The sequence below is a fragment of the Sciurus vulgaris genome (assembly GCF_902686455.1).
Source record: "Sciurus vulgaris genome assembly, chromosome: 9".
NCBI lineage: Eukaryota > Metazoa > Chordata > Mammalia > Rodentia > Sciuridae > Sciurus > Sciurus vulgaris.
The window spans coordinates 141,393,521-141,415,391 of NC_136469.1; the positions used below are offsets into that span (position 1 = coordinate 141,393,521).

At 56.7% G+C, this 21,871-nt stretch overlaps 1 protein-coding gene across 3 annotated transcripts in view; it reads left to right on the forward strand.

Annotated features, from left to right (window-relative positions):
- Positions 1-21,871, forward strand: part of EVC (EvC ciliary complex subunit 1) — a 60,833-nt gene that overhangs the window by 20,974 nt on the left and 17,988 nt on the right. For 2 of the 3 annotated variants that reach the window (XM_079154332.1, XM_079154333.1), the window contains 5 exons: positions 3,019-3,156; positions 5,559-5,717; positions 8,844-9,060; positions 9,674-9,822; positions 11,309-11,407. In XM_079154332.1, coding sequence (XP_079010458.1) covers positions 3,019-3,156; positions 5,559-5,717; positions 8,844-9,060; positions 9,674-9,822; positions 11,309-11,407 — 762 coding nt within the window. Of the gene's footprint in view, positions 1-3,018; positions 3,157-5,558; positions 5,718-8,843; positions 9,061-9,673; positions 9,823-11,308; positions 11,408-21,673; positions 21,737-21,871 lie in introns of those variants that run through there. The other variant, XM_079154334.1, reaches the window with a different exon arrangement.

Consider the following 21,871-nt stretch of genomic DNA (forward strand, 5'->3'; position numbering starts at 1 on the left):
ATCACCACCACCACCACTACCATCACCACCACCATCACCACCACCATCACCATCACCACCACCACCACCACCATCACCACCACCACTACCATCACCACCACCATCACTACCATCACCACCACCATCACCACCACCACCACTACCATCACCACCACCATCACCACCACCATCACCATCACCACCACCACCACCACCACCATCACCACCACCACTACCATCACCACCACCACCACTACCATCACCACCACCATCACTACCATCACCATCACCACCACCACCACCACCATCACCACCACCACTACCATCACCACCACCATCACTACCATCACCACCACCATCACTACCACCACCATCACAATCACCACCACTACCATCACCACCACCACCATCACCACCACCATCACCATCACCACCACTACCATCACCATCACCACCACCACCACCATCACCACCACCATCACCACCACCACCATCACCACCACCATCACCACCACCACCATCACCATCACCACCACCACCACCACCATCACCACCACCACCACCATCACCACCACCACCATCACCATCACCACCATCACCACCACCACCATCACCACCACCACAACCATCACCATCACCACCACCACCATCACCACCACCACCATCACCACCACCACCACCATCACCACCACCACCATCACCACCACCACCATCACCATCACCACCATCACCACCACCATCACCACCACCACCACTACCATCACCACCACCACCACCACCACCACCACCCTCACCACCATCACCACCACCATCACCACCACCACCACCATCACCACCATCACCATCACCACCATCACCACCATCACCACCACCACCACCACCACCATCATGACACCACTGCCGTCACCACCACCACCACCATATGCCCCAGTGTCATCATCACCATTCTCATGACTCTGCCACCATCCTCCTCCTCACTCCATCATCTCAGCCATCATCATTGCGTGGTCATCAGCATCGTCACTTCTACCATCACCACCACCATCTCTTCATCAGCATCACCGTGGTCACCCTTGCTACCTCTGCTCTTGTCATCGCCCTCCCAGTGACCAACACCAGTACGTCATCTTCATCGCTATTCCCACCCCCACTCGCTCCTGCCACCTTACCACCATCTTCGTCACTTGGCTGTTTTTGCCATCATTGTTGTTACTGCTCCTGCCATTACATCGTCCTCTGCATCGTCATCAGTCAGCTTTGCCACCCCCCGGCTTCCTCATCCCCATCACTGCTCCCAGGACCTCCATCTCCATTGTCATCGTCGCCATCGTCGTCATCATCATCATCCCTGGTCCCACCATGATGTGGGGCTTGGAGGAAGTGTCTCCACCACTCCTGGGTTCCACTCTCTCCTTCCTGGGGAGAGGATCTGCATCGCCTCTTCACTGTCTCACCTTCATCTCCAGCCTCACCCTCTGTACCACCACGACCTCCGTCACCAGGCATAGACCACTGCTCAACCTACATTATTTAATTCTTTTTTTTTTTTTTTGCAGTACTGGGGATCGAACTCAGGGCCTTTTGCTTGCGAGGCAAGCACTCTACCAGCTGAGCTATCTCCCCAGCCCTATTTAATTTTTTCAAGCCCCATGAGTGACTATTTTGTCTTTGTTTTATGACTGAGGAAACTGAGGCTCACTGTGCTTCAGTAACTTTCCAGTGGTAAAAATAGTGGCAATACTTGTAATTATACAAATAGTAATACAATAATACACATTATAATGGAAAGTGAGAGGTTTGGAGACTGCAGATCCCAGCTCAGCTCACACCCTCTCCTGCTCACATTGCTGTTTGGCCTTGGGAAGCACCTTAGTTACAGTAGTGGCTACTGTTTACTGAGACAGTCTGGCCAAGTGCCTGAAGGTGCTCATAGCAGCCTTAAAACCTCTCGGGGAGGATGAGAGTCCTTGGAAATGCCAGTTGCCCTTTGAAGAGAAGCCCCATGGCATATGAAGGTGGAAGAGGGTACAAGCCTGGCTGCCGCTTCCTGCCCAGGAGTCTTAGGGCAGCAAGTCCTAACTTCCATTTATCATGTTCCTCATCAGGAGAAAGGCCGTCACTTGCCTCCCGTGAGGACTGGAGATCACAGGTGGCCTTGGCGTGGGTCCAACAGTAGCGTGTTCTCCATGTGACTTTTCCTGGTGGAGCTGGGTCCCCCCCCCACCGCCGTGTTGGTTACGCGGCAAAAAACAGTCCTGGAGAAAAGAGAAGGCTGTCCCTCGCCCCACCTTGGGTGGGAGGGAACCAGGCACAGGACTCCTGCATTTCTTCCCAAGTTCAGAACCAGTTGAGACGGTCAGGGAGCCATTTATGGAAGTGTGGCTACCCTACTGACAGAGGCCAACTTGGAGGATGTGGCTTAGAGACGCAGCAACCACAGGTGGCTGAACCCCAATCAGCCCATCACCTGCCTCATTGCCCACACAGCTGACCACCTTGGGCTTCCCCACCTGGAAGCAGGGCCTTTGCTGTCTGGCTCACTCCATGCTGAGACCACTGCAAAGCCATGGCCTCCCCTGTATGGTCCATCCCAAAGAGGCAGACTGGGCAAGCTGAGGCCCGGTGTTCACTTCCCTCTTGGCCCAGGGAGGATGTAGCAGGTCTTTCCCCTGAGGGCTAGTTCGTGATCCTTCCCCACAGAAACTAGGTGAGTAGGAGAGAAACCTTCCCTCCTACTCCTAAGGTCGTGAGTTTTCCTAGGACTTTATAATGACGGGCATAATAGGATTTCATTGTTTTTAAAGGATGGCCTTTTATTTTTGAGGATAGAAGAAAATAATCCTTTATTCTTGATGTTCAATGTTGAATGAGGAAAATGGATTTTTATCATCAAAACTTAAGTAGGGCAATGCCCTGAACATTTAACTACCAGTAAGAAATAGTTCTTGATAGTGTGGTAAGAGATATAAAGCATTTATTTTTCTGGGATTGAAGATACAGTGGAACTTCTCCTTATTTGCTTTCTTTCTGTTCCTTCAGGATTTGGAGGAATTGGAGAAGGCACTTCAGGCCAAACTGTCAAGCACAGAGACACCAGGCACTGGTGCCTCTGGGTACGCCACCCTGGCAGACGTGGAGAAGAAGGAGAGGGAGCATGGGGAGCAGCTCCTGGGTGACGTGCGTGTGGCTTTTCTCCCCTTAGGAGATCCTTGGTTTCTGGGACAGTTACGCCGGCGACTAGAGAGGGTGTTGGGAGCAGGCTCAATACTTAGATTCCTTGTTGCCTCCTGCCCTGGAGGCAGGGGATCGGCTCTCAAGTTCAGAGGCAGAGATGGGACTCATGGAGGAGGAGGTTTACTTTGTATTTTAACTGACCTTTGTAGCATTCAAGGCACGGTTTGCCCTGACCCTCAATGTCGCGACTGCCCTGTGGGGAGAGCAGATGGCCACTGTTACCTCCTCAGCCCCAGGCATCTCGCCTAGTGCATGTCTGGGATTCCAAAGAGGGTGGCGTCCTGCAATCACTTCCCCCCTTTTGGGTCTCATCTCCCCCTAACCACATATCATATATCAAATGACATTTTCCTCACTCTCAATTTTGGCCAGTCACTTTGCTGGGCACTGGGGACTCGAAACTCACTTCCATGTGGCTCTGCCCGGGAGGTGTCGGGGAGACCCATGGGTGAGCAGAGGAGAACTTCAGGTTTCCCCGCGCTGTGACAGGTACCCAGGGAAAGACCGGGACACAGCAGGGTGAGGAGTCCTTCCACTCCAGGGCTTGGAGTGTATCCCTAGAGGAAGAGACCCAAGCAGCCAGCTGGGGACAGGGTGGATGCTGGCCAGCAGACATGCAGAGGGGAGCCAGGAAGGGCTGTGAGCTGGGAGAGCAAGAAAAAGCCACAGAGGTCTGGCTGGGAGTTTTTGTCACATGCTGGGGAGGTGGGAGTCATGGACTGAGAAGCAGGGTGGCCGTGTCCACCTCCAAAGTTCAAAGGACCCCGGGATCTGCACAGAGGATCATAAGAGCTGTTGGGCAAGTCCAGCAGGAACTTCATGGGGCAGGTGCGGTTGGGCAGAGAGGTCAGCGAAGGTCTGAGAGCTGCGAGGTGGAGGGGAGGAAGCTCTGCTGTAGTAAGGGCCCCAGCCAGGATCGAGATGGTGAGGTCAGCTTGGGCCTCCTGTGGGAGAGGCCGGGCTGCAGGGACTCCACAAAGGCCCGGGTAAGAGGATGCAGAGGGCAGGAATGTCCCTAGAGCTGTGGGCCAGGGGGAGGCGCTCAGCCTGGATTCCTGTCCGTGGCTCCCCAGCACCGAGTGGAGCGTCAGAGAGAGTTCGCAGATTTCACGAGATCTTGAAAGGGTTGGCGGCACCGACCCTGGATGCTGCCGGTACTGCAGAGTGACCAGTGTTTGAGGAGAAGTGAGTGGGTGGCCGGCCCCAAGGGGGTGCAGGGAAGAGGCAGAGCTGGCTGGTGGTGCTATGCCTAGCACGCAGGGCATGGTGGATGTCTGTGTCCTCTGCAGGGTGAGAGCAGGGAGAGAGGAGGGAGCTGGGGAGGTCGGGGGCCCTGCTGGGGGCTGACCGATGGAGAAGGAGCTGACCGCTGGCAGACCACAGGCTTCCCAGCTGCAGCAAGGCCCCCAAGCTGGGAGGCTGTTCTCCTAGGTGCCGGCTGACTCAGAGCTCAGGGTCTACAGGGTGGAAGAGCTAGATGTGTCATGACCTGTGGTCACAGCCACAAGGTCAGCATGAATTTCTGGTGCCCCAACCTCTGGCCCCTCCAGCAAGAAGTAACATAAAGGCATCTGAAAGACCCAGCCGAGATAGAGAAAATCCAGGCAGAGGACTTAAAGGACCCGAACCAAGTTCTGCTTCTGACTCTCCTGAGCTCTGGGACTTTTGTCAGGGCCCCAGCTCTCCTGAGCCACTTCCTCAGTACCAGAAGCAAGTCGCCCACACCCATATGCCATGCAGCACAGCGGGAATCATTGTTCTCAAAGCTCAGAGTCTTCCATGTTGCTGATTAAAGCCCCCAACTGTCTGAGCGACGTGATGATCTGCATACACCCTTGCTCCTGATATGATGGGAGGGAGAGAGAGACTTTAAAAGCAAAATGTTGTCATGATCAGCATCATCTCTGCCAAATTGTTCTTTCATACTTTAAAGACAATAACTAATATTTACATGGCCATTCATGTTTTCATTTCCAACCATGTTTAGTTCCTTTTAAAGACCTGGAAGCTTCCAGGAGCACATTGTGGCATTTCATGTGTCCCCTGCTCATCGTCACAACCAGTCTAAGAGCCCTTAAGTGGGGTGAGCTCATTGCGTTCCTTCCTGATTGGCAGCGCACTGGTGTTCTCTGAAAAGCCACCTCGGGACTGACTGGCACCCGCAGTGGGCTGGGGGACCCTCTGTAGAATGCGAGTGTTCCAAGACAGTCTCGCTGGTACTGCCGAGGGACTCGGGATCTCCTTTTGCGAGGAACGAATTGCAATTCCCAAGCACGGGCCATAGAGCTCTCTGAAATAAGTCCCCCCTGCCACCACATCACTTGCTTCTCATGCTCATTTCACAGATGGAAGCTTTCTGGAAACAGATGGAAAACATCCAGCACTTTCTTGTGGACCAATTTAAATGTTCCAGCTCCAAAGTGCGGCAGCTCATGACGACTCTGACAGAACGGATGATTGCAGCTGAAGGGCTCTTGTGCGAGTCTCAGGATCTGCAGGCGCTGGTAATGGGGGCGGGGACACTGAGCCGTGCAAGCTAGAGGCGGGGAATCCTGAGGCCCAAACACCTTGGGGAGCATTTAGTTGAACACCTTCATATTATAGGTGGGAATAGCACCCCCAGCGAATCCACCCACCCTCCCATCCACCTGCCCACACAGTCCTCCACCCACCCATCCACCCATTCGTCTACCTACCCACCCTCCCACTCACCCACTCAACCATCCGTCCATCTACCCATCCATCCACACATACATGCACCCACCCATCTCTTCGCCCATTCATTCACACATCAATCCATCCACTCACCCCTGCTCCCATCTACCCGTCTACCCATCTATCCACCCATACATTCACACATCTACTCACCCACCCATTCACCCATCCATCATCCACTCATCCATCCCCTCATCCATCCATTCATGTCCCCACCATCCATCTACCCATCCTCCATCAGTAGAGTAATAGAAGCTTGGAGAGGTTAAGTTTTATGTTTAAAATCACACAGGTCCAGGTGGCTGAGCCTGGATTCAAAGGTGGATCCACAGATTCCTCTGAACCAGTGGTTTGCATCCTTGGCTACACATCAGAATCCCTGGGGAGTTTTCAACCCCAAGCTGCCAGGGCCTGCACTCCAGAGCAATCAGATCTGAAACCATGGGGGCGAGGCCCAGCACAGGCATCTTTTAAAAGTCCCCAGGGACACACAGGGCAGTCAGGAGGGAAAACTGACACCCTGTCCACACCAGCAGTCATCACCCCTGCTGCTCAACATCACCAGAGACGTGGGCTCTAAAACCCTGATGCCAGGTTGCACTGCAGCCTGATTAAGCCTGACCTCAAGGTGGAAGCCGCCTGGGACCCAAGCCTCAGGCCTTTTCTAATCTCTCCAGATGATTCACATGCAGCCAGGTTTAAGAACAGCACTCATGTTGTGACACTCAAGTCTGCACTGTAACAAGACTCCCAGGGGTGCACTGTGGTGCAGGGACCTTCCGTGCTTTTGTCACCATATTCATGTGTGGTCTTCCGGCCAAGGGTGGGAGAGCTGGGGATTGGCCCAGGCCTCACGTGTGCTAGGCAGGGGTTCTACCACGGGGCACGCCCCAGCTCTGTCTCCTTTGTTCCCTTGGCACCACTAAAGATAGACACAGCAGATATTTCCAGTGGACAGGAAAGAAGCCAGCTAAGTAGCTTCATGACAAACCTAGGGTCCTGCTCTAATGACATGGTTGAGTCCCAAGCTTCCTGATTTGCCACACATCAGCAGGTGATGCTGACATGAGCAGGTCACCGTATGATGAGTGGAAAGGGCTACAGGCTGTGACTGTGCAGAAGAGGGACAGGTTAGCTCCATCCCCAGCAGCCTGGGTACCAGAGAGGAAACACGCAGCCAGGCATCTGAGGACTCCTGGATGAACTCTGGGAGAGCCAGGTTCTCGGGCTGGCGCCTGAGTGGGTCTGCCTTGGGCATTTGGACCTGGAATGTGTCAAGTACCATCGCTCAAAACTGGAGAGCCCTTACAATGGACCCAGAGGTCATTAGAGTCAGTCTCTTGTGACAGACAGAAAAAACACTTGTCAAGAGATGGGGGTCACTGTGGATAGGTCTAGAAATGGTTGTTTATGGAGCACGGGCTTCTCTGGCTGTTATTCCAAATGCCTGGCATGTTTTATCTTAATCTCGTTAGTGTTCAGGTGAGGAACCAGCCCAGGTCAGCAGTCTGGGGAAAGGAGCCAGGTTCCAGCCGGGCCAACTTTGAGGGCTCCTACGGCTACAGCAGGGCAGTGGTGGCCCCCGCGCCCCTGCGCACCTTCTCCCCCAGAGTCTAAGCCGAAGGCGATGCTGTCCTGCTGAGCCCCACTCTGGGGAGGGCGCTCTCAGCATCCTCCCTCGCTGACCAAGGCACCGCGCTCCGCGGGGTGTGGTGGCTGCTTGTCCTGGTGCGCCCCCTAGGGGTCCGGGCCACTGAGTGCAGACAGAGTTGGAGAGGAGGCTTCACAGCAAACATGGGCCTGGGAATGAACCCCGGGTTCCCAGGCACAGTGGGGGTCGCCCTCTCCCCACTTCCACACCTGGCTAGAACCGGTGGGGACACTGTGACTCAGGCATGGCCCTCCCTTCAAGGTCTCCATCCAACCAGGGGTTGCTCTCCTAGCTCAGACCTGAGTGGAGGGCGTGGAAGGTGAGGAGGAAGACAGGGCAGGCGGTGAGTGAGAGGAGGCAGTGAGTGTCCCGGGGCACCGCCCTACATGAGCAAAGGCCTGGGGCAGCTGAGGGCCTGTCACCCCATGGCCAGAAGCAGGGGAGTGTGCAGGACGAGTCCCCAAGGGCCTGTGTCTAGGAGATTGGAGGGTTTGAAGCTGGGTGACAGCCAGGTCAGCATCTCTGAAAGACCCCTCTGCTGGCGATGCCCGGCAGACCAGAGGCAGAGGTGGGAGGCGGGAGAGCAGGAGCCGCCCGCAGTGCCCAGGCCAGTGCTGACCAGTCCTGAGCTGGGCATGACGGTGGGCGGGAGGGAAGGGAATACAGGTCTGGGTGGAGTGGTGTCGCAGCCCCAGTGCGTTCTGCGGCCCCTGCACCTGACCAGCTCCACGCTCAGAGACTTCAGGACCCCCTTCCGCCTCCCGTCAGCTTTCCGACTGTCTACTCCCGGAGTCCGTCCTGCTGACCGATACGGTGGGAGGGCAGGCAGGAGCCTGCTGTAAACGCAGGGAGGGGGCGGCTCTTAAAGCCACCTTGCCATCGAAAATCCCTGAGACCCCAGGACTCGGGCTCTTCGAGGCTCCAAAACCAAGATGGCTGTGGCTTGGATCTTGTTTTTGCCAGGGCTGTGGAGCCGTGGGCCACGTGGACTGGGGAGGGGTGACCTTAAGGGAAGTGGGTTTGCCTCTTCCGTGTGTGCCTGTTGGACTCCTGCCTGTGAGGGCAGCCCTCTAGGGAGCGCTTGGCGGGTGCCAAGTGCCCAGCCGCCCACCAGAGCCTCCACCCACCCAGCATCAGGTGCAGAAGGCGCGGGAGAGTTCAGGGTCGGGCTCTGATGGTAGAGCCCGCTGCCTCTTCCAAAGCCGGGAGGAGCCTCGTGGTGCAGCCCTGATGCCCGGGCCGTTGTCCATGTGCTTCCCTTTAGGACGCCCTGCAGAGAGCCATGGGCCGAGTGCACATGGCAAAAATGATCCAGTTCCTGAGGATGCAGGTCCAGGAGGAGGCCAAGTGCCGGCTGGCCGCCATCTCCCGCGGCCTGGAGCTGCTGAGCATCCAGGGGAAGCTGTCCGGGCGGCAGAAGGAGGAGCTGCTGACCCGGCAGCACAAGGCCTTCTGGGAGGAGGCAGAGCGCTTCAGCAGGGGTGAGAGGTGGCCATGCCCGGGCCAGGGTGACACCGATGTAGAGCCCGTCACACCAGTGCAGGCTGCCTTCCCGTCCTGCCCTGGGGACTGAGCACTTGCCTCCCAGGGCTCGGTTGCTGCTCTGGAGAGCAGTTACCAAGGCTTCTCGTAAGGCCAGGGTCACCTTCCCCATCCAATCCAGAGAGGCGACGGAGAGGGCGGCGTCTCAGCCAGAGCTGGACGTGGAAGTGGCCAGGAGCCAGCCATGCGCCTCTGCTGAGCCCACCACACAGCAGGCCTGGCATGCCCAGCTACAGGGGACAGGGTGGGCCAGGCCAGCGTGGAGAGGGGTCTAGTGTGGCTGAGCCACATGTCCCCACACCTGTCCCTGCCCTGGAGCTGCCTTTAGGAGTGGGCAGGGCATGGGTCAAGACTTAGAGGGGTCCAGACCTTATTTGAGGTAGCACAATTAGTAGGACCCACTAGAAGAAACCCAGGTCTGTCACCGCAGGGTGGGGACCATCCCCCCAGCAGCCCCCGCTTCCTTGCCCCCTGGGTAGAGCACACGCATGGCCCCTCTGTAAGTCCTGGCTGGAGAGTCACCTCCTGTCCCATGACTCATTTCAATCCCAGAGTTTATCCAGAGAGCCAAAGATCTGGTCAAGGAGTCCCTGGCTCACCAGGCGGAGAGGACAGCAATGCTCACACTGGCTCAGGAAGAGGAGCGGAGGAGCTTCCTGGCTGATTCCCGCCTGAACTCCGACCCCGAGGAGTTTCTCAAGGTGGCCCTGCCCTGCCCCTAGCCTGGTCTTGGGTATATGGGGTGGGCCAGCTGCGGGCTCGGTTATTCCTGCTGCACGTGGGAGGCACTGGGATCCATCGGGCGTGACCTCGACTCCTGCCTCCTGTGCGTTAGCCGAGTGGCCATAGCCTGGACCCCTGCACCCCTGCCCACTCCCCTGTCAGCTAGTGGTGGTAGTCACAGGCTCCCCACTGGCTGCTGAGGACAGGAGGGGGGAGAATCTGCAGGAAGTGCGTTCTCGGCAGGTACATCTCAGGGTGGCCCTGGGCAGTGGCACCAGTGGAGTGTTGTATGGGTCAGAGGGGCAGCCTGTGCCTGTGTGCGTCAGGCCCATACCCCCAGGGACCCGTCCCAGGGAGTAGGTGTGGGTACTGGGACCAGCCTCCCCGGGTGTGGATGCTGACTCTGCTGCCAGGTAGCCAAGGGAGCTCTGGCCCCTGGCCTCCCCTGCAGTGGCTTCATCCCCTGTGATATGGGACCACAAGCCTGTGACAGTGTCGTTAGGGCTGAGCCCAGTCCAGCTGTGTCCAGGTTCCTCTGCCCCACATAGTACTGGCTGCAGTTTGTCTCAGGTCTGCTCAGGGGCTGGCGGGACAGGGTCTGGTCCAGCCTCAGCCCAGAACCCAGGCACAGAGGTCACTGGGGGCCAGCAGCACCTCAGTGAGGGGCCTCAGGAGGGGACTCCAGGGAGCAGAGGAAAGGCCCTGGCCCCATTGCAGTGTCCCCTTCCAGGGCCACACTGGGAGCTCTGGGGCCTGCCCTAAAGAGTGGGGCTCCCTCCCCCGTGAGAAGATCGCTTGAGGAGGAGCTGGGGCACTGGGCACCACGTTGCTCAGCCTGAGCCCTGAGTATGTGTGGGGTGCCAGGTGTCTGTCCCAAGACCCAGCATGGGCCTGGCACATTCCTGGTGTCTGGGGGAGCAGGATGAAGGCAGGGAGGGGCAAAGAGAACTCATGGGTAACAAGCAGACCCTTGAGCAACTGAGCCGGTGGCTCCCCTGGCAGAGGCCCTGCTCTGGCCCCTCCCCGGGAGGAGTCTACTCTCTGTCCCTGCCCACCAGAACCTCCGCCATGTCGGGCTCTGAGGCCCTGCAGGCCTGCCCCATCCCCCAAGCAGGGCCTGCCTGGGCGCTGGTCGTGCTGACCTCTGCATCACCCCTGCAGTGGTCCTTGGGGTGGTCCCCAACAGCAGGAGTCAGAGAAAAATGGCTGGGGGCAGGAGCCAGGACAAAGGGTGACGAGGTAGCAGGTGGGCCTCCTCACACGGGGGTGACAAGAGCGAGACCGGTGGCTCCCTGCATCAGGCGGGTGGTCAGGCCTCAGCCACAATCCTGGGCCTCAGTTTCCCCGTGCGTAAATCGAGGTGAACATCCCTCCCAGCTGAGCGGCCAGGATGGGTTGAGGAGAGTTTTCAAGAAGAGATAAGGCTGCATTTCCCATCAGATCCAGTTCCTGTTTCAATCACAGGCTTTCCACGGGGTCCTGGAGAGGCAGAGGCTGATGCGGAGTGACCTGGAGGAGGAGGAGGAGGTCAGAACCACAGAGGCCATGGTCGCCCTCTGCCAGGTAGGTGGCCTCAGCTACTGGCAGAGAAACCTCAGGCTTTGTGGGGACAAGAGCTGCACATCCTGGGGCAGGGACCCAGGCAGGTTCAGGATGACCAGGAGGTCGCACCCAGCTGTGGGTGCTCCTGGGCAGCTGGTCCAGCCCTGCCATCTGCTCGCCGCTGGGGACACGATGGTGGCGGGATGGAGCCCCTGCCTGCGGGGCTGCCAGGGCTGTGGGAAAGCTGTGAGGGCTGGCAGGAGTGCCTCAGGGGTCAGCTCCAGGGGACAGGCAGCAGCTCAGGGCAGGTCAGCACGCTGGCCTCCCTCCCCCTCACTGCCCGGCCACGGGAACACCGCCTGGCCTCTGACCCTCAGTTTTCCCCTCTGGAATGGGCACGGCAGGGCTCCTTCACAGTGAGGACTGAGTGTGTGGGAGGTCCTAGGGACGCAGCTGGCTTGTGGGCGTCCCAGGCCACCTTGGCTCCCGCCACCATAACTGCTGAGGAGCACAGAGGGGGGAGAGGGTGGGGATGTGCAGGGTGAAGGTGAGGTCAAGGTCGGTTGTCTGCAGGAAGCGATGCCTGAAGCAGGTGTTGAAGGGACAGGTCCCAGTGGACCAGGAGCTGGGGCATTCCTGGAGGCCCACCAAGCAGGATGTGCGAATCGCCATCACAGGGGTGGCCGTCGGGGTTGGGTGATGGTGGCTGCCGTGGCCAGACACACAGACGGGGCTTAAACGGCAGGAGGTACTGTGTCCTGGCTGGGGCTGCAGGTCCAGACCCAGGGGCGGCAGTGCCGCCGGGAGGCCTCTCTTCCTGGCTGGCAGACGCCGCCCTCTCCCGTGTCCCCGCTGGTGAGCCACACGGCTTATGTCCCCCTCCAGGACGCAGTCTGTCAGCTCAGGGCCCTGCCATTTGACAGTCCCCGTCTTGGAGTGGCTGGAGTGACCGATGTGATTGCCGCTGCCCAGCACGGGGGAGATTCAGCTGTGTGTCCCTTCCTGACCCACTGGCCCCCTGCAGCTGGCTCAGGGGATTTGAATCCAAGACCTTGGTCAGCTGTAGGGCTGGGGACCCTCCTGACGTGTGGCCCTTTCCTGCAAGTGGGGCAGGAAGTGACTGTCGTGCTTTGGGTCGGGAGGCAACTTGCTTTGTGCTCTACGTCGGTCCCTCGGGGGGCGGTGCCCTGAACAGGCTGTTGGGGGCACAGGATGGCATTGCAGAGGCCCAGACACACCCTGGAGCTGAGCAAGGACAGCGCTGGCAGGTGCGGAGAAAGCACAGCTTGGGTCTGTCTGGATGCCCCGCATCCCGGCTCCTCTGTCAAAGCGGAGCCAGCACGGGCATCTGGCCGGCAACAGCTTCAGCGAAGCACGTGGAGGAGGAGCTGAGGCGCAGCCGCACTTAGGACCCTCGCCGCCCGAGCTCACTGTCTTGGAGGCGTGTGCAGAACACAGTTATGTGTGCGCCGGCCACTCTGCCTGGGTGCTCCCAGGGCCCGTCACTAGAGCTACAGCATCACCCTTTCTGTGCCATGACACATCTCAGTGTTGGTGACACAGTGACTGTGACACAAATCCAGTGGCCGCCTGAAGGTTCCCAGGGCTGCAGAGAGAAGTGTGTTCTTCCACACCCTCAACCCCATCTATAAACAAAGAGTAAGCTCCCAGCATTCACTTGTTCCAGCTGCCTGGCCGGCGCCTCGGAGGCTCCTGAGCCAAGCCAGAGCCAGCCCGATGGGAGAGGTTCTGAGCTCAGACCCGGCTCCCACACCAGGGCACCCTGCACACCTGCCTGCTCATCTGCAGATGAGTCATCCAGGAGGAAAGGCGGGAGAGCCCCATGCACGGAACTGCGAGGTGTCGCCAGCCAGGCGGGGGCAGTGCCAACTCCTCTAGGTGATGATGAGTGACAGCACACACAGCGTGGCCGACCACCCACGCCTAGCTGGCTGTCCAGCACCGGCTGCCCTCAGCCCGTGGTCCCTGCACAGCAACATGGCGAGCTGACACGGCGAGCCCCAGCCCCTACCTAAGTCGCGTTGCTTGCATAGAGATCTGCCAGACTCGAGCCTCCAGGGAGCTGCAGTCGGGCCGAGTGCGGGTGCTCAGGGCCTAGAGGCCACCTCCCAGGAGCTGAGCAAAGGCAGACCCCCTTCCTGGAAATGAGTGTTTACTACATGGCAGCGGAAGATGAAGTGCTGTTCAGGGTCGCTCAGCTGCAGAGCCAGGTGCCAGAGGGAAGGCAGCAGGACTGGCTTGGTGCCAGGGCTGAGACCCGGTCCTGTCTCTACCCACAGCCTGGCCCGGGGGTGGCCAGCCTAGGCAGGACTGGTGAGGGAGGAATCAGCGATTGGTCGGGTATTGGTGACCACTAGTCCCACGGTCCAAAGGTGCCACAGGATTCCTGTAACTGTAAGGAATCACCACAGACCTCGTGGCTTCAAATGACACAGTTATTACCCCACAGGGCTGGAGCTCAGGCACCTGAGGGGTCCTCCTGGGCCAGAGGGGAGGCTGGCAGGGCCGGGCCGTGGGGAGGCTCCTGGGAGGAGTTCCAACACTCTCTAGCTTCTCGCACTGCAGGCTCCTGGCCCTCCCTCCTTCTTCAGGGCCATAATGGAGTCGCTCATGTCCCCTTCTCCTGCCACACCTGCTCTCTGCTCCCCTCCTGTTTCTGTTCCACTTAGGAGGACCCTGGCCCACCTGGGCCCTCCAGGTCATCAAGATCCTTAGTCACGCTCCACCTGCAGTCTCTTCACCCACGTGCAGATGCATGTTCCAAGGCTCCAGGGACCGTGATTCGCCTACCCGAGTGGGATACCGTTATTAAGAGTTAAGGAAAGCAGTGTTTGGGGCCCAGAACAGCAGTGGTTTCTTGGGCCACATCCTGAGTAGCAGCAAGCGTGGGTCCCGAGTGCATAGACATCTCTGGAAAGCGGATACAGTGGGCCGTGGCTTCTGTGGTTCTAAGGACTGAAAGGTGGTAAATCCCCCGGGGACACAGGGACTGAGAAAAGCAGACTCGTGTTTTTACCTGTCATTATGGCAAGACTAAGGGGACTTGCTTTCTTATTCTGACTTACTAAAACCACTGGGTGGTTCACTGATATTTTTTTATTTGCAGAAGTGAACCCTACTGACACCCTTGTGGTGTCCCATGCTACCCGGCTGTACCCACTTTCCTCTCAGTAGCTTCCACAGCCCCTCGCTCCCTGCAGGAATTGCACAGCAGAGAACTTGAGAACCAATCAGACCAGGTTGGGCGTCTAGTTGCAAACCACAGTATGGCCTGGTCCCTGGCACTTCACCACCTTGAGCCAGGAGCCCAGGGCTGCCTGCCTTTCAGGCTCTGGACTGTAAGAAAGAACCACTTAATACCCCCAAATGCCACCCACGGCTCTCAGGATGCAGTCCATCCCTAGTACAACCTAGCTCACAGTGACCACCAGCCTGGTCCATGGGGCTGCTCCAACCTGTCCAATAGGCTCCTGGCCAGGCCCAGGAAGCTCCCTTATAACCAGGTGCACAGGACCATTTGGACTGGGCCCACCAGGCCCACCACCCTGACCTTCATCCCCTTCTGGAGTGGCATCCCTTGCTCTCTGCTTCCAGTTGTCTTCGGGTGCCTGGTCCCTCCCACCATGGTGCCTTGGCATGTGCTCTTCCCCTGCCTGAAACAGTCTGTTTCAGTCAACTTTCTCGTTGACCCGGCAGGGACAATGTAGAGGAGAAAAAGTTTGTCACTCGTGGTTTCAGAGGCCTTAGTCCACAGACGGCCGGCTACATTGCTCTGGGCCCAGGGTGAGGCAGAAGATCATGGCAGTAGGTGTGGTGGAGGAGAGCTCAGGACATGGCAACCAGAAGCAGAGAGAGAGAGAGAGAGAGAGCTCTGCTCACCAAGGACAAAATAGAAACCCCAAGGCACAACCCCAGTGGCCCACCTCCTCCAGACACTCCCAGTCACCACCCAGTTAATCCCACCAGGGGAGCGACACACTGATTGGGTTAAGACTCACAACCCAGTCACGTCACCTCTGAACTTTGTTGCACCGTCTCCCTCGTGAGCTTTTGGGGGACGCCCAAACCACAACACAGTCCCTTCTGCCCTCAGCTTCGCCCGGCTGTCTTGTTCTCATTCTCTGCGTCTCAGCTGGGATATTCCCTCTTCAAGGAGCCCTCTGACTTTGACCCTGGACCAGGTGGTCCTGGTGCTTCAGCCCCTGCAGTTCCTCGGCCTGTTGTGCCCCACTGGGCTGTGCCTTCCCTGAGGTCCGGGCCATGTCTCCCCTTCCTGAAGTGCCCGCACAGCCTTGCCTGGGGCAGATGCTGGAGACACCCGCAGAGTGAGCGGTGATGTGGGGACCAAGCACAGGCTTATTCTGGAGCCTGCACTCAGGGCTCCTTCCACCTAGTGCTGTGCCACTCGACAGTGGCCACGGGAAGCCATGGAGCACACCCTTCAAACCCATGGTGGAAAGGGCAGGGTAGACTCTCAGTCTGCACCTGCCTGGCCAGCAACTGACTGACCTGGGCTGGACTTGATGGCGTGACCTGGCCACGTTCCACGAGCCTGCATCTTCCCCCGAGCCTGGGCAGGGGCTAGCCTGGGCTCGCCCTTCTCAGAGCAGTAACAGAGGTCTAGCCTCTGAAGCATGCCCTTGGCTTCCACCGCGCTCTGCAGCACCCTTCCTCGCTCCAGCCGTGCACTGTTCGCACCGCGTGTCCTTCACTCAGGTCCCCAATGCCAACCCCAGCTAGTCCCTGCCCTCCAGCCCTGCCCCGCTGCTTGCCTTCTCCAAAGGGCACCTGTTAGTGCCCCATCTGTCCCCCAGGTGTGGCTGTCCCCTCCACCTCCTGCTCACCCTGCAAACCAAAGCAAATATCTCTGCTCTGAGACAGCCCTTCCCCCAAAAATGCTGTGTTCCCAGAAGGACGGAGCAACAGATAACCCGCACCTGGGTCACAGGCCAACTCCCCAACACTCAGCAACCGCCTGCCACGTGCGCGGGCTGGTCGATGCCCATCAGTGGTTTCTGAGCCTCATGGCCGGCCTCAGGGCTGAGAAGTGCTAGCGGGCCGGCTCCCTCTGCAGGTGAGAAGGTGCCACCCTGCTCAGCCAAGTCTTGAAAGGGCTCCAGGCTGGCCATTCTCCTGCCCCAGGGGGCTTCCCTGCCAGAAGGCGAGGCTGGGCCCTGGGACCCCAGGGATGCTGCAGATGCAGGGACCCAGAGGACTGCAAGCCAGGTGGGCTCTCACCTGGCCTGGGCTCTGTGTGCTCCTGCTGGAGGGACGGGGACGTCCTCCTAAGCTTAGTGCAGAGGCCTGGGGCTGGCCTCACCCCAAGCACCAGGTCCCCTGCTGTCCTGGACCCTTTTACAACACTGTCATTCGGGTATGTTCCAGAGCTGTGGGAGCCTGTTAGGGCTCGTGGACAAACAAGGCAGGCCACAAAGAGGAGAGCAGACGGGACCTGGCACAGGTTTGGTTAGGAAGAACCTGGGCTAGTGGACCCTGCGGCCTTCTCAGGGCTGACTACTCTAATTTGCAAACTAGAAGCCACTTGTGAAGGAAAAGAAGGCACTGCTGGCTGTCCTGGCCCCCGTGTGGAATGACAGACTCCAGGATAGGACTCAAAACCAGAATTGGTCCCCTGTCGCCCAAGGGGCTGGAAAAGAAAATCCCTGCTGGGACACGGAGCTGGGCTCACTGTAGAATGTAACAGGTGAACAGCAGATGAGGCCTGACCCTGCAGAGCAGAAGGCATCGCGTGGGGAGGTGTCCACGTGGGGTGGTGTCTGCGTGGGGAGGTGTCCGCGTGGGGAGGCGTCGCATCACCGCCAGCCAGAACAAGGAGAACCAGGGAAGGACCCGAGTCCGCTCCTCCTCCTCTCCTCCCCTCCTGCTTGCAGGGTGTCTCCCGCCAACCTGGAACCCACGGTGTGCTTGGAGTCCAGTGCTGCACCTCAGGAAGGACATGTCCCCAGACATGGCCTACGGCTGCCCTGGGTCTTGAACTTGACCTAGATGGACTTGTGCAGCATGTCCTCTTTCCCATCCTGCTTCTTTCACTCAACTTTATATTTGTGAGCTTTACTCACGTGGTTTCATGTGGCAGTGGGGGTTCTTCCTCATTGCCCTGTAGTGCTCCATGGTATAAATATTCCACCGTAGGGTCTACAGGTGGCCATCTGTGTCTGCTCCTCTTAGCCCCTTGCGGGTCTGGCTGGCATGGACTCTCTCCTACATGCCGTGTGTATTCGTCAGCTTTCCATCACTATGACAAATGCTGAAGGTAATCAGTTTATAAAGGGAAAAGGTGTATTTTGGTTCATGATTTGGGAGATTCTGGTCTGTGATCAAGTGGACCCGATCGTTTAGCTATATGGTGGAGCAAAACTGCTCAACATCATCATAAGCCAGGACACAGAAGAGAATGAGGAGGGGCTGGGACTTCACTAACCTAAAGACCACCCCCTAGGTCCCACCTCCTAAAGGTCCCACCACTTCCCAATAGTGTCTTTCTGGCCACTAAGTCTTTAACACACAGGCACTTGGCATTCACCCAGTCTGGTAGCACTGTGTGACACACACATGCACATTTCTCTGGGGTATATACCAAGGAGGGAGTGTTGGGCTGAAGAGTCCTGTGCAGAGGATTAATTTCCTCTGTGCTATTGACAGGTCCACCCACTTGACCAGGATTTTGAATTTAGAGGTGACGCTGGGGAGCCGAAAGACTTCATAACGTCAAATCCTCCAACCCAGACACATGGTTCTCTCTGCATTTGCTTAGGTGCTTGGTCTGATTTTTCTTCATGTGGCATAATAGGTCTATGCTTGCTATTTTTCATTTGATTAAGGAAGTTTCCCTCGATCTTTAATTTACCAAGAGCATTTCTCATGCAAAGAATTTTATTCTATAAAATGCTTTCTCCTTCATCTTCTGAAGTAATCATCATGGTATCTTGTCTACCTTATCCTGTTAATGTGGCACATTGCATTGACTCAGGTAATGCCAGGGGCACATAAATGTAGAACTTTTTCATTTTTCTGCTGAACTAAACCGTTCCGACTCTCCCTTCTCTTTGGGGACTCCAGTTAAACATGTCAGAGCTTCTCATCCCTTCTGTGCCATCGCCTATGCCACATTTTCCGTCCTGTAGGATCGATCTCCTTGCTTTGTTCTGGGTAGTTTCTTCTGGTTTTTCTCCCAGTGCACTAATTCTCTCTTCAGCTACTTCCAAACTGCAATTAAACCTGTATGTTGAGTTCTTAACACTGGACAGTATTTTTCAAATTCGAGTTTCTAGTTGGTTCTTTTTAATGAACAATATTACTTTTTATAATTTCCGGATCTTTGCTTAAAGGATTAAAGGCAGATCTTAGCACACTGAGCACGGGAAGGGCAGACACTGGAAGTCTGCGTCTTGTCTTTGCGCTCTGCCGTACCTGTGGGTTTGCTTTCATGCCTGTTGTTTGTGTAGCTCTTTGGTCATAGTGCCCCGTCTCCTCATGCTGTCTTGTCTTCTGTATATTTCATGTACGATATTCCAGGTTTGCACATTTACCCGTAGAATTGGTCCAGTGTACGATGATCCTCTTTCTCCAAAGAGGGTTTTCTCCTGCTTCTGCTCTATGTTAGGGCTCCCGATGGTCCAGTGTCGCCTTCGTTTGAAATCAAGGCTTGGGTATCCTGGATGTGCTAGTCAGATTTTCATTTTTATAACAAAATACCTGCAACAAACAACTGTTACACAGGAGATGTTTGTTTGGGCTCCCAGTTTTGGAGATCTCAGTCCATGGTCAGTCAGTCCTGCTGTTCTCGGGCCTGCAGGGAGGCAGCACCTCAGGGGGGAGCCTGCAGGGGAGTGAGCTGTTCACCTGGTGGCATCTGGGAAGCTAGGAGAGGAGGAGACCAGTGTCCCACAGTACCCTTCATGGGCACGTCCTCAGTGACGTAACCCCTTCCACGTCTTCAAGTTTCTGCCACCTTCCAAAGCACCAGGCTGAGGACCCATACCTTAAAACAGGGACCTTTGGGCGTCCCGGACCCAGACTACAGTGCCGGCAGCTGAATGACTTGACGGCCCTGTGGAGGTCACTGCGGGCCGGTTTCCTTCCACGTCACTCTAGTTTCTCCAGGGCGGCTTTCCGGCTCCTGAGCTTGAGCACAGAGCGGTTCACCAGGTCCACCCATGATGGCCGCAACTCCAGCCCCCTTCCCCTGGCCCTACCAGCCAGCTGGGCTAGGCAGGACCCCAGGCAGAACAGCTGCTAAGAGCAGCCCACGGTGTCTGCCCCCAGGCCTGGGTCCACGTGGTCTCACTGTCGAGGGACATTTATGTTGGCTTACTCAGGAGTCCTGACATTTTCTTCACTCATCTTCTTGGAGGGTTAGTTCGGATTACGTGGTCAGTCATTTCCAGGCAGGGTCTCTGCATTCTTCAGAAGAATGCAGGACCTTTATTCCTTGGACATTGTCACTTTATTCTGAACAAAGGTCCAGCTATTCATTGAATTTGATGAACAGCGATTTGAATTAAATTTAACTTAAATTCATTGAGCACAGCAAGTTATGGTCTAGGTGCATACATCACACCAGGGGCTGACAGTACGTTTATTCCATTTTCAAAAAAACAGTTATCCAGGTAGCACATTAGCTAAGTATGAGTCCCACAGTGCAGGGGCCAGGGCCGGCCGTCGGCTGTCTGCTCTGTGCCTCCGCTCCCCACCTGTGAAATGGTGGCAATTATAACAGCCCCCTTCTTGGACTGCCATGAGGGTTGCATGAGTTTCGAGAGGAACAGGGTCAATGACACCGGCAAAGGTAAGAATTCATCAATACTGATGATTATAATTGTCACCTGCAATTTGCCTGCCACTCTGCTGGACCCTGCATGTGCAGAGGTAACCAGGGAAAATTTTGACAGTCGTCCCCACTCATCCTCGAGGCTACGTTTTGAGAACCCCATGGGATGCCCGAAACCTCAGATGATGCTGAGTCCTGTATGTGCTGTGTTTTCTCCTATACATACACACCTCTGATAAAATTTAATGTATGATTTAGGCACAGTAAGAGATTAACAACAATAACAGAAAAGAACAATTATGAAAACATACAGCGATAAAAGTTTTAAGATTGTTCTCTCACGGCACCATAGTCATTCTCACAGTCACGTGAGATGACACAGCGTCCATGTGATGAGCTGAACTGAGCTGAGTGACAAAGGCATTGTGACATAGTACTAAGTACTACATAAAGGCTACCCGAACACAAGCATTATGATACTGCAGCAGTGTATCCGATAACTAAGACACTGGCTGGCTGCTGGGAGGGTAGCATATACAGCACAGATACACTGGACAAAGACATTATTTGTATCCCAGGCAGTGTGGAGTTGGACGGTGTGAGATTTCAACACAATTCTCAGACCAAAGTGCGATTTAAAACTTATGCATTGCTCCCTTCTGGAATTTTCCATTTGATATATTTGACCCATGGTCAACTGAGATGGTGGAAAGGAAAACTTGGATAAAGAGGGAGTGTGGTACTTCAGAAAGTCTTAGGCCATGAGAAGGATGACCAACCAGTGGCTGGGAGGGGTGTTAAGTGCTGGAGGATGGCAGCAAAGAGAGATGCCCAAGACCACCCCAGGGGGGGTTCCCCAGAATAGCTCACATAACTCAGCACATGGTGCACCCATGGCTAATATTTGGTACAGTGGGAGGAGTCAAAGCAAAACCAGCAAAGAAAAAGGTGCATGGGGTAAAGTCCAGGGGCCGGCACGAGCTTCAGAGTCCACTCCCTGTAGAGTCGTGTGGCACAAGCTCATTCCCCAGCGCTGGCCTGTGACAGCATGGTGGGAGATGCTGTCTACCAGGGGAGATGGCCTCCACCCAGGAGCCAGGGTGTTGTCAGGGTCAGCCCATGGGTGCCCTCTGCCCGGTGTCCACCACCATGCCAAACTCCAGAGGACAGTTGAGGTGTTTAACTCACACCCCACCCAACCCTGAGGCCCCGGGTCTTGCTAGTGAAGGAGACTTGGAATTGAGCTTAGGGACATACAGGAGACTCCTGGAAAGGGACAGGGAGCGGGCATGAGTACGGGTGGTGCATGAGGTACTGGGGACTGCAGCCAGGTGCTTGGTTGGGGAGGTTGCTAGACACAGCTGCAGACCTGAGAGGATGCAGTCTCTGCTGACAGGGGCGTGGCCCGGCAGGGGGCGTGGCCCGACAGGGGGCGTGGTCGGTGGGGTGAAGGGGTGGTTCCCGTGCCCTGGTAGGCTCATCAGAGGACTGTGGGAGCCCATGGCCCAAGGAAGGCTCGGTAGAGAGAGGACTGGGGTGGGGGGGGGGGGAGTTGCAGAGGAGGCGGGCCTGTTCCAGGTGTGCAGTACCTGCGGGTGGGGTAAGGGACTGCATAGCAAAGCAGGCCACGAGATGCCAGTGGTGTGTGAGCTGACACAGCAAGCGCGTTGGCG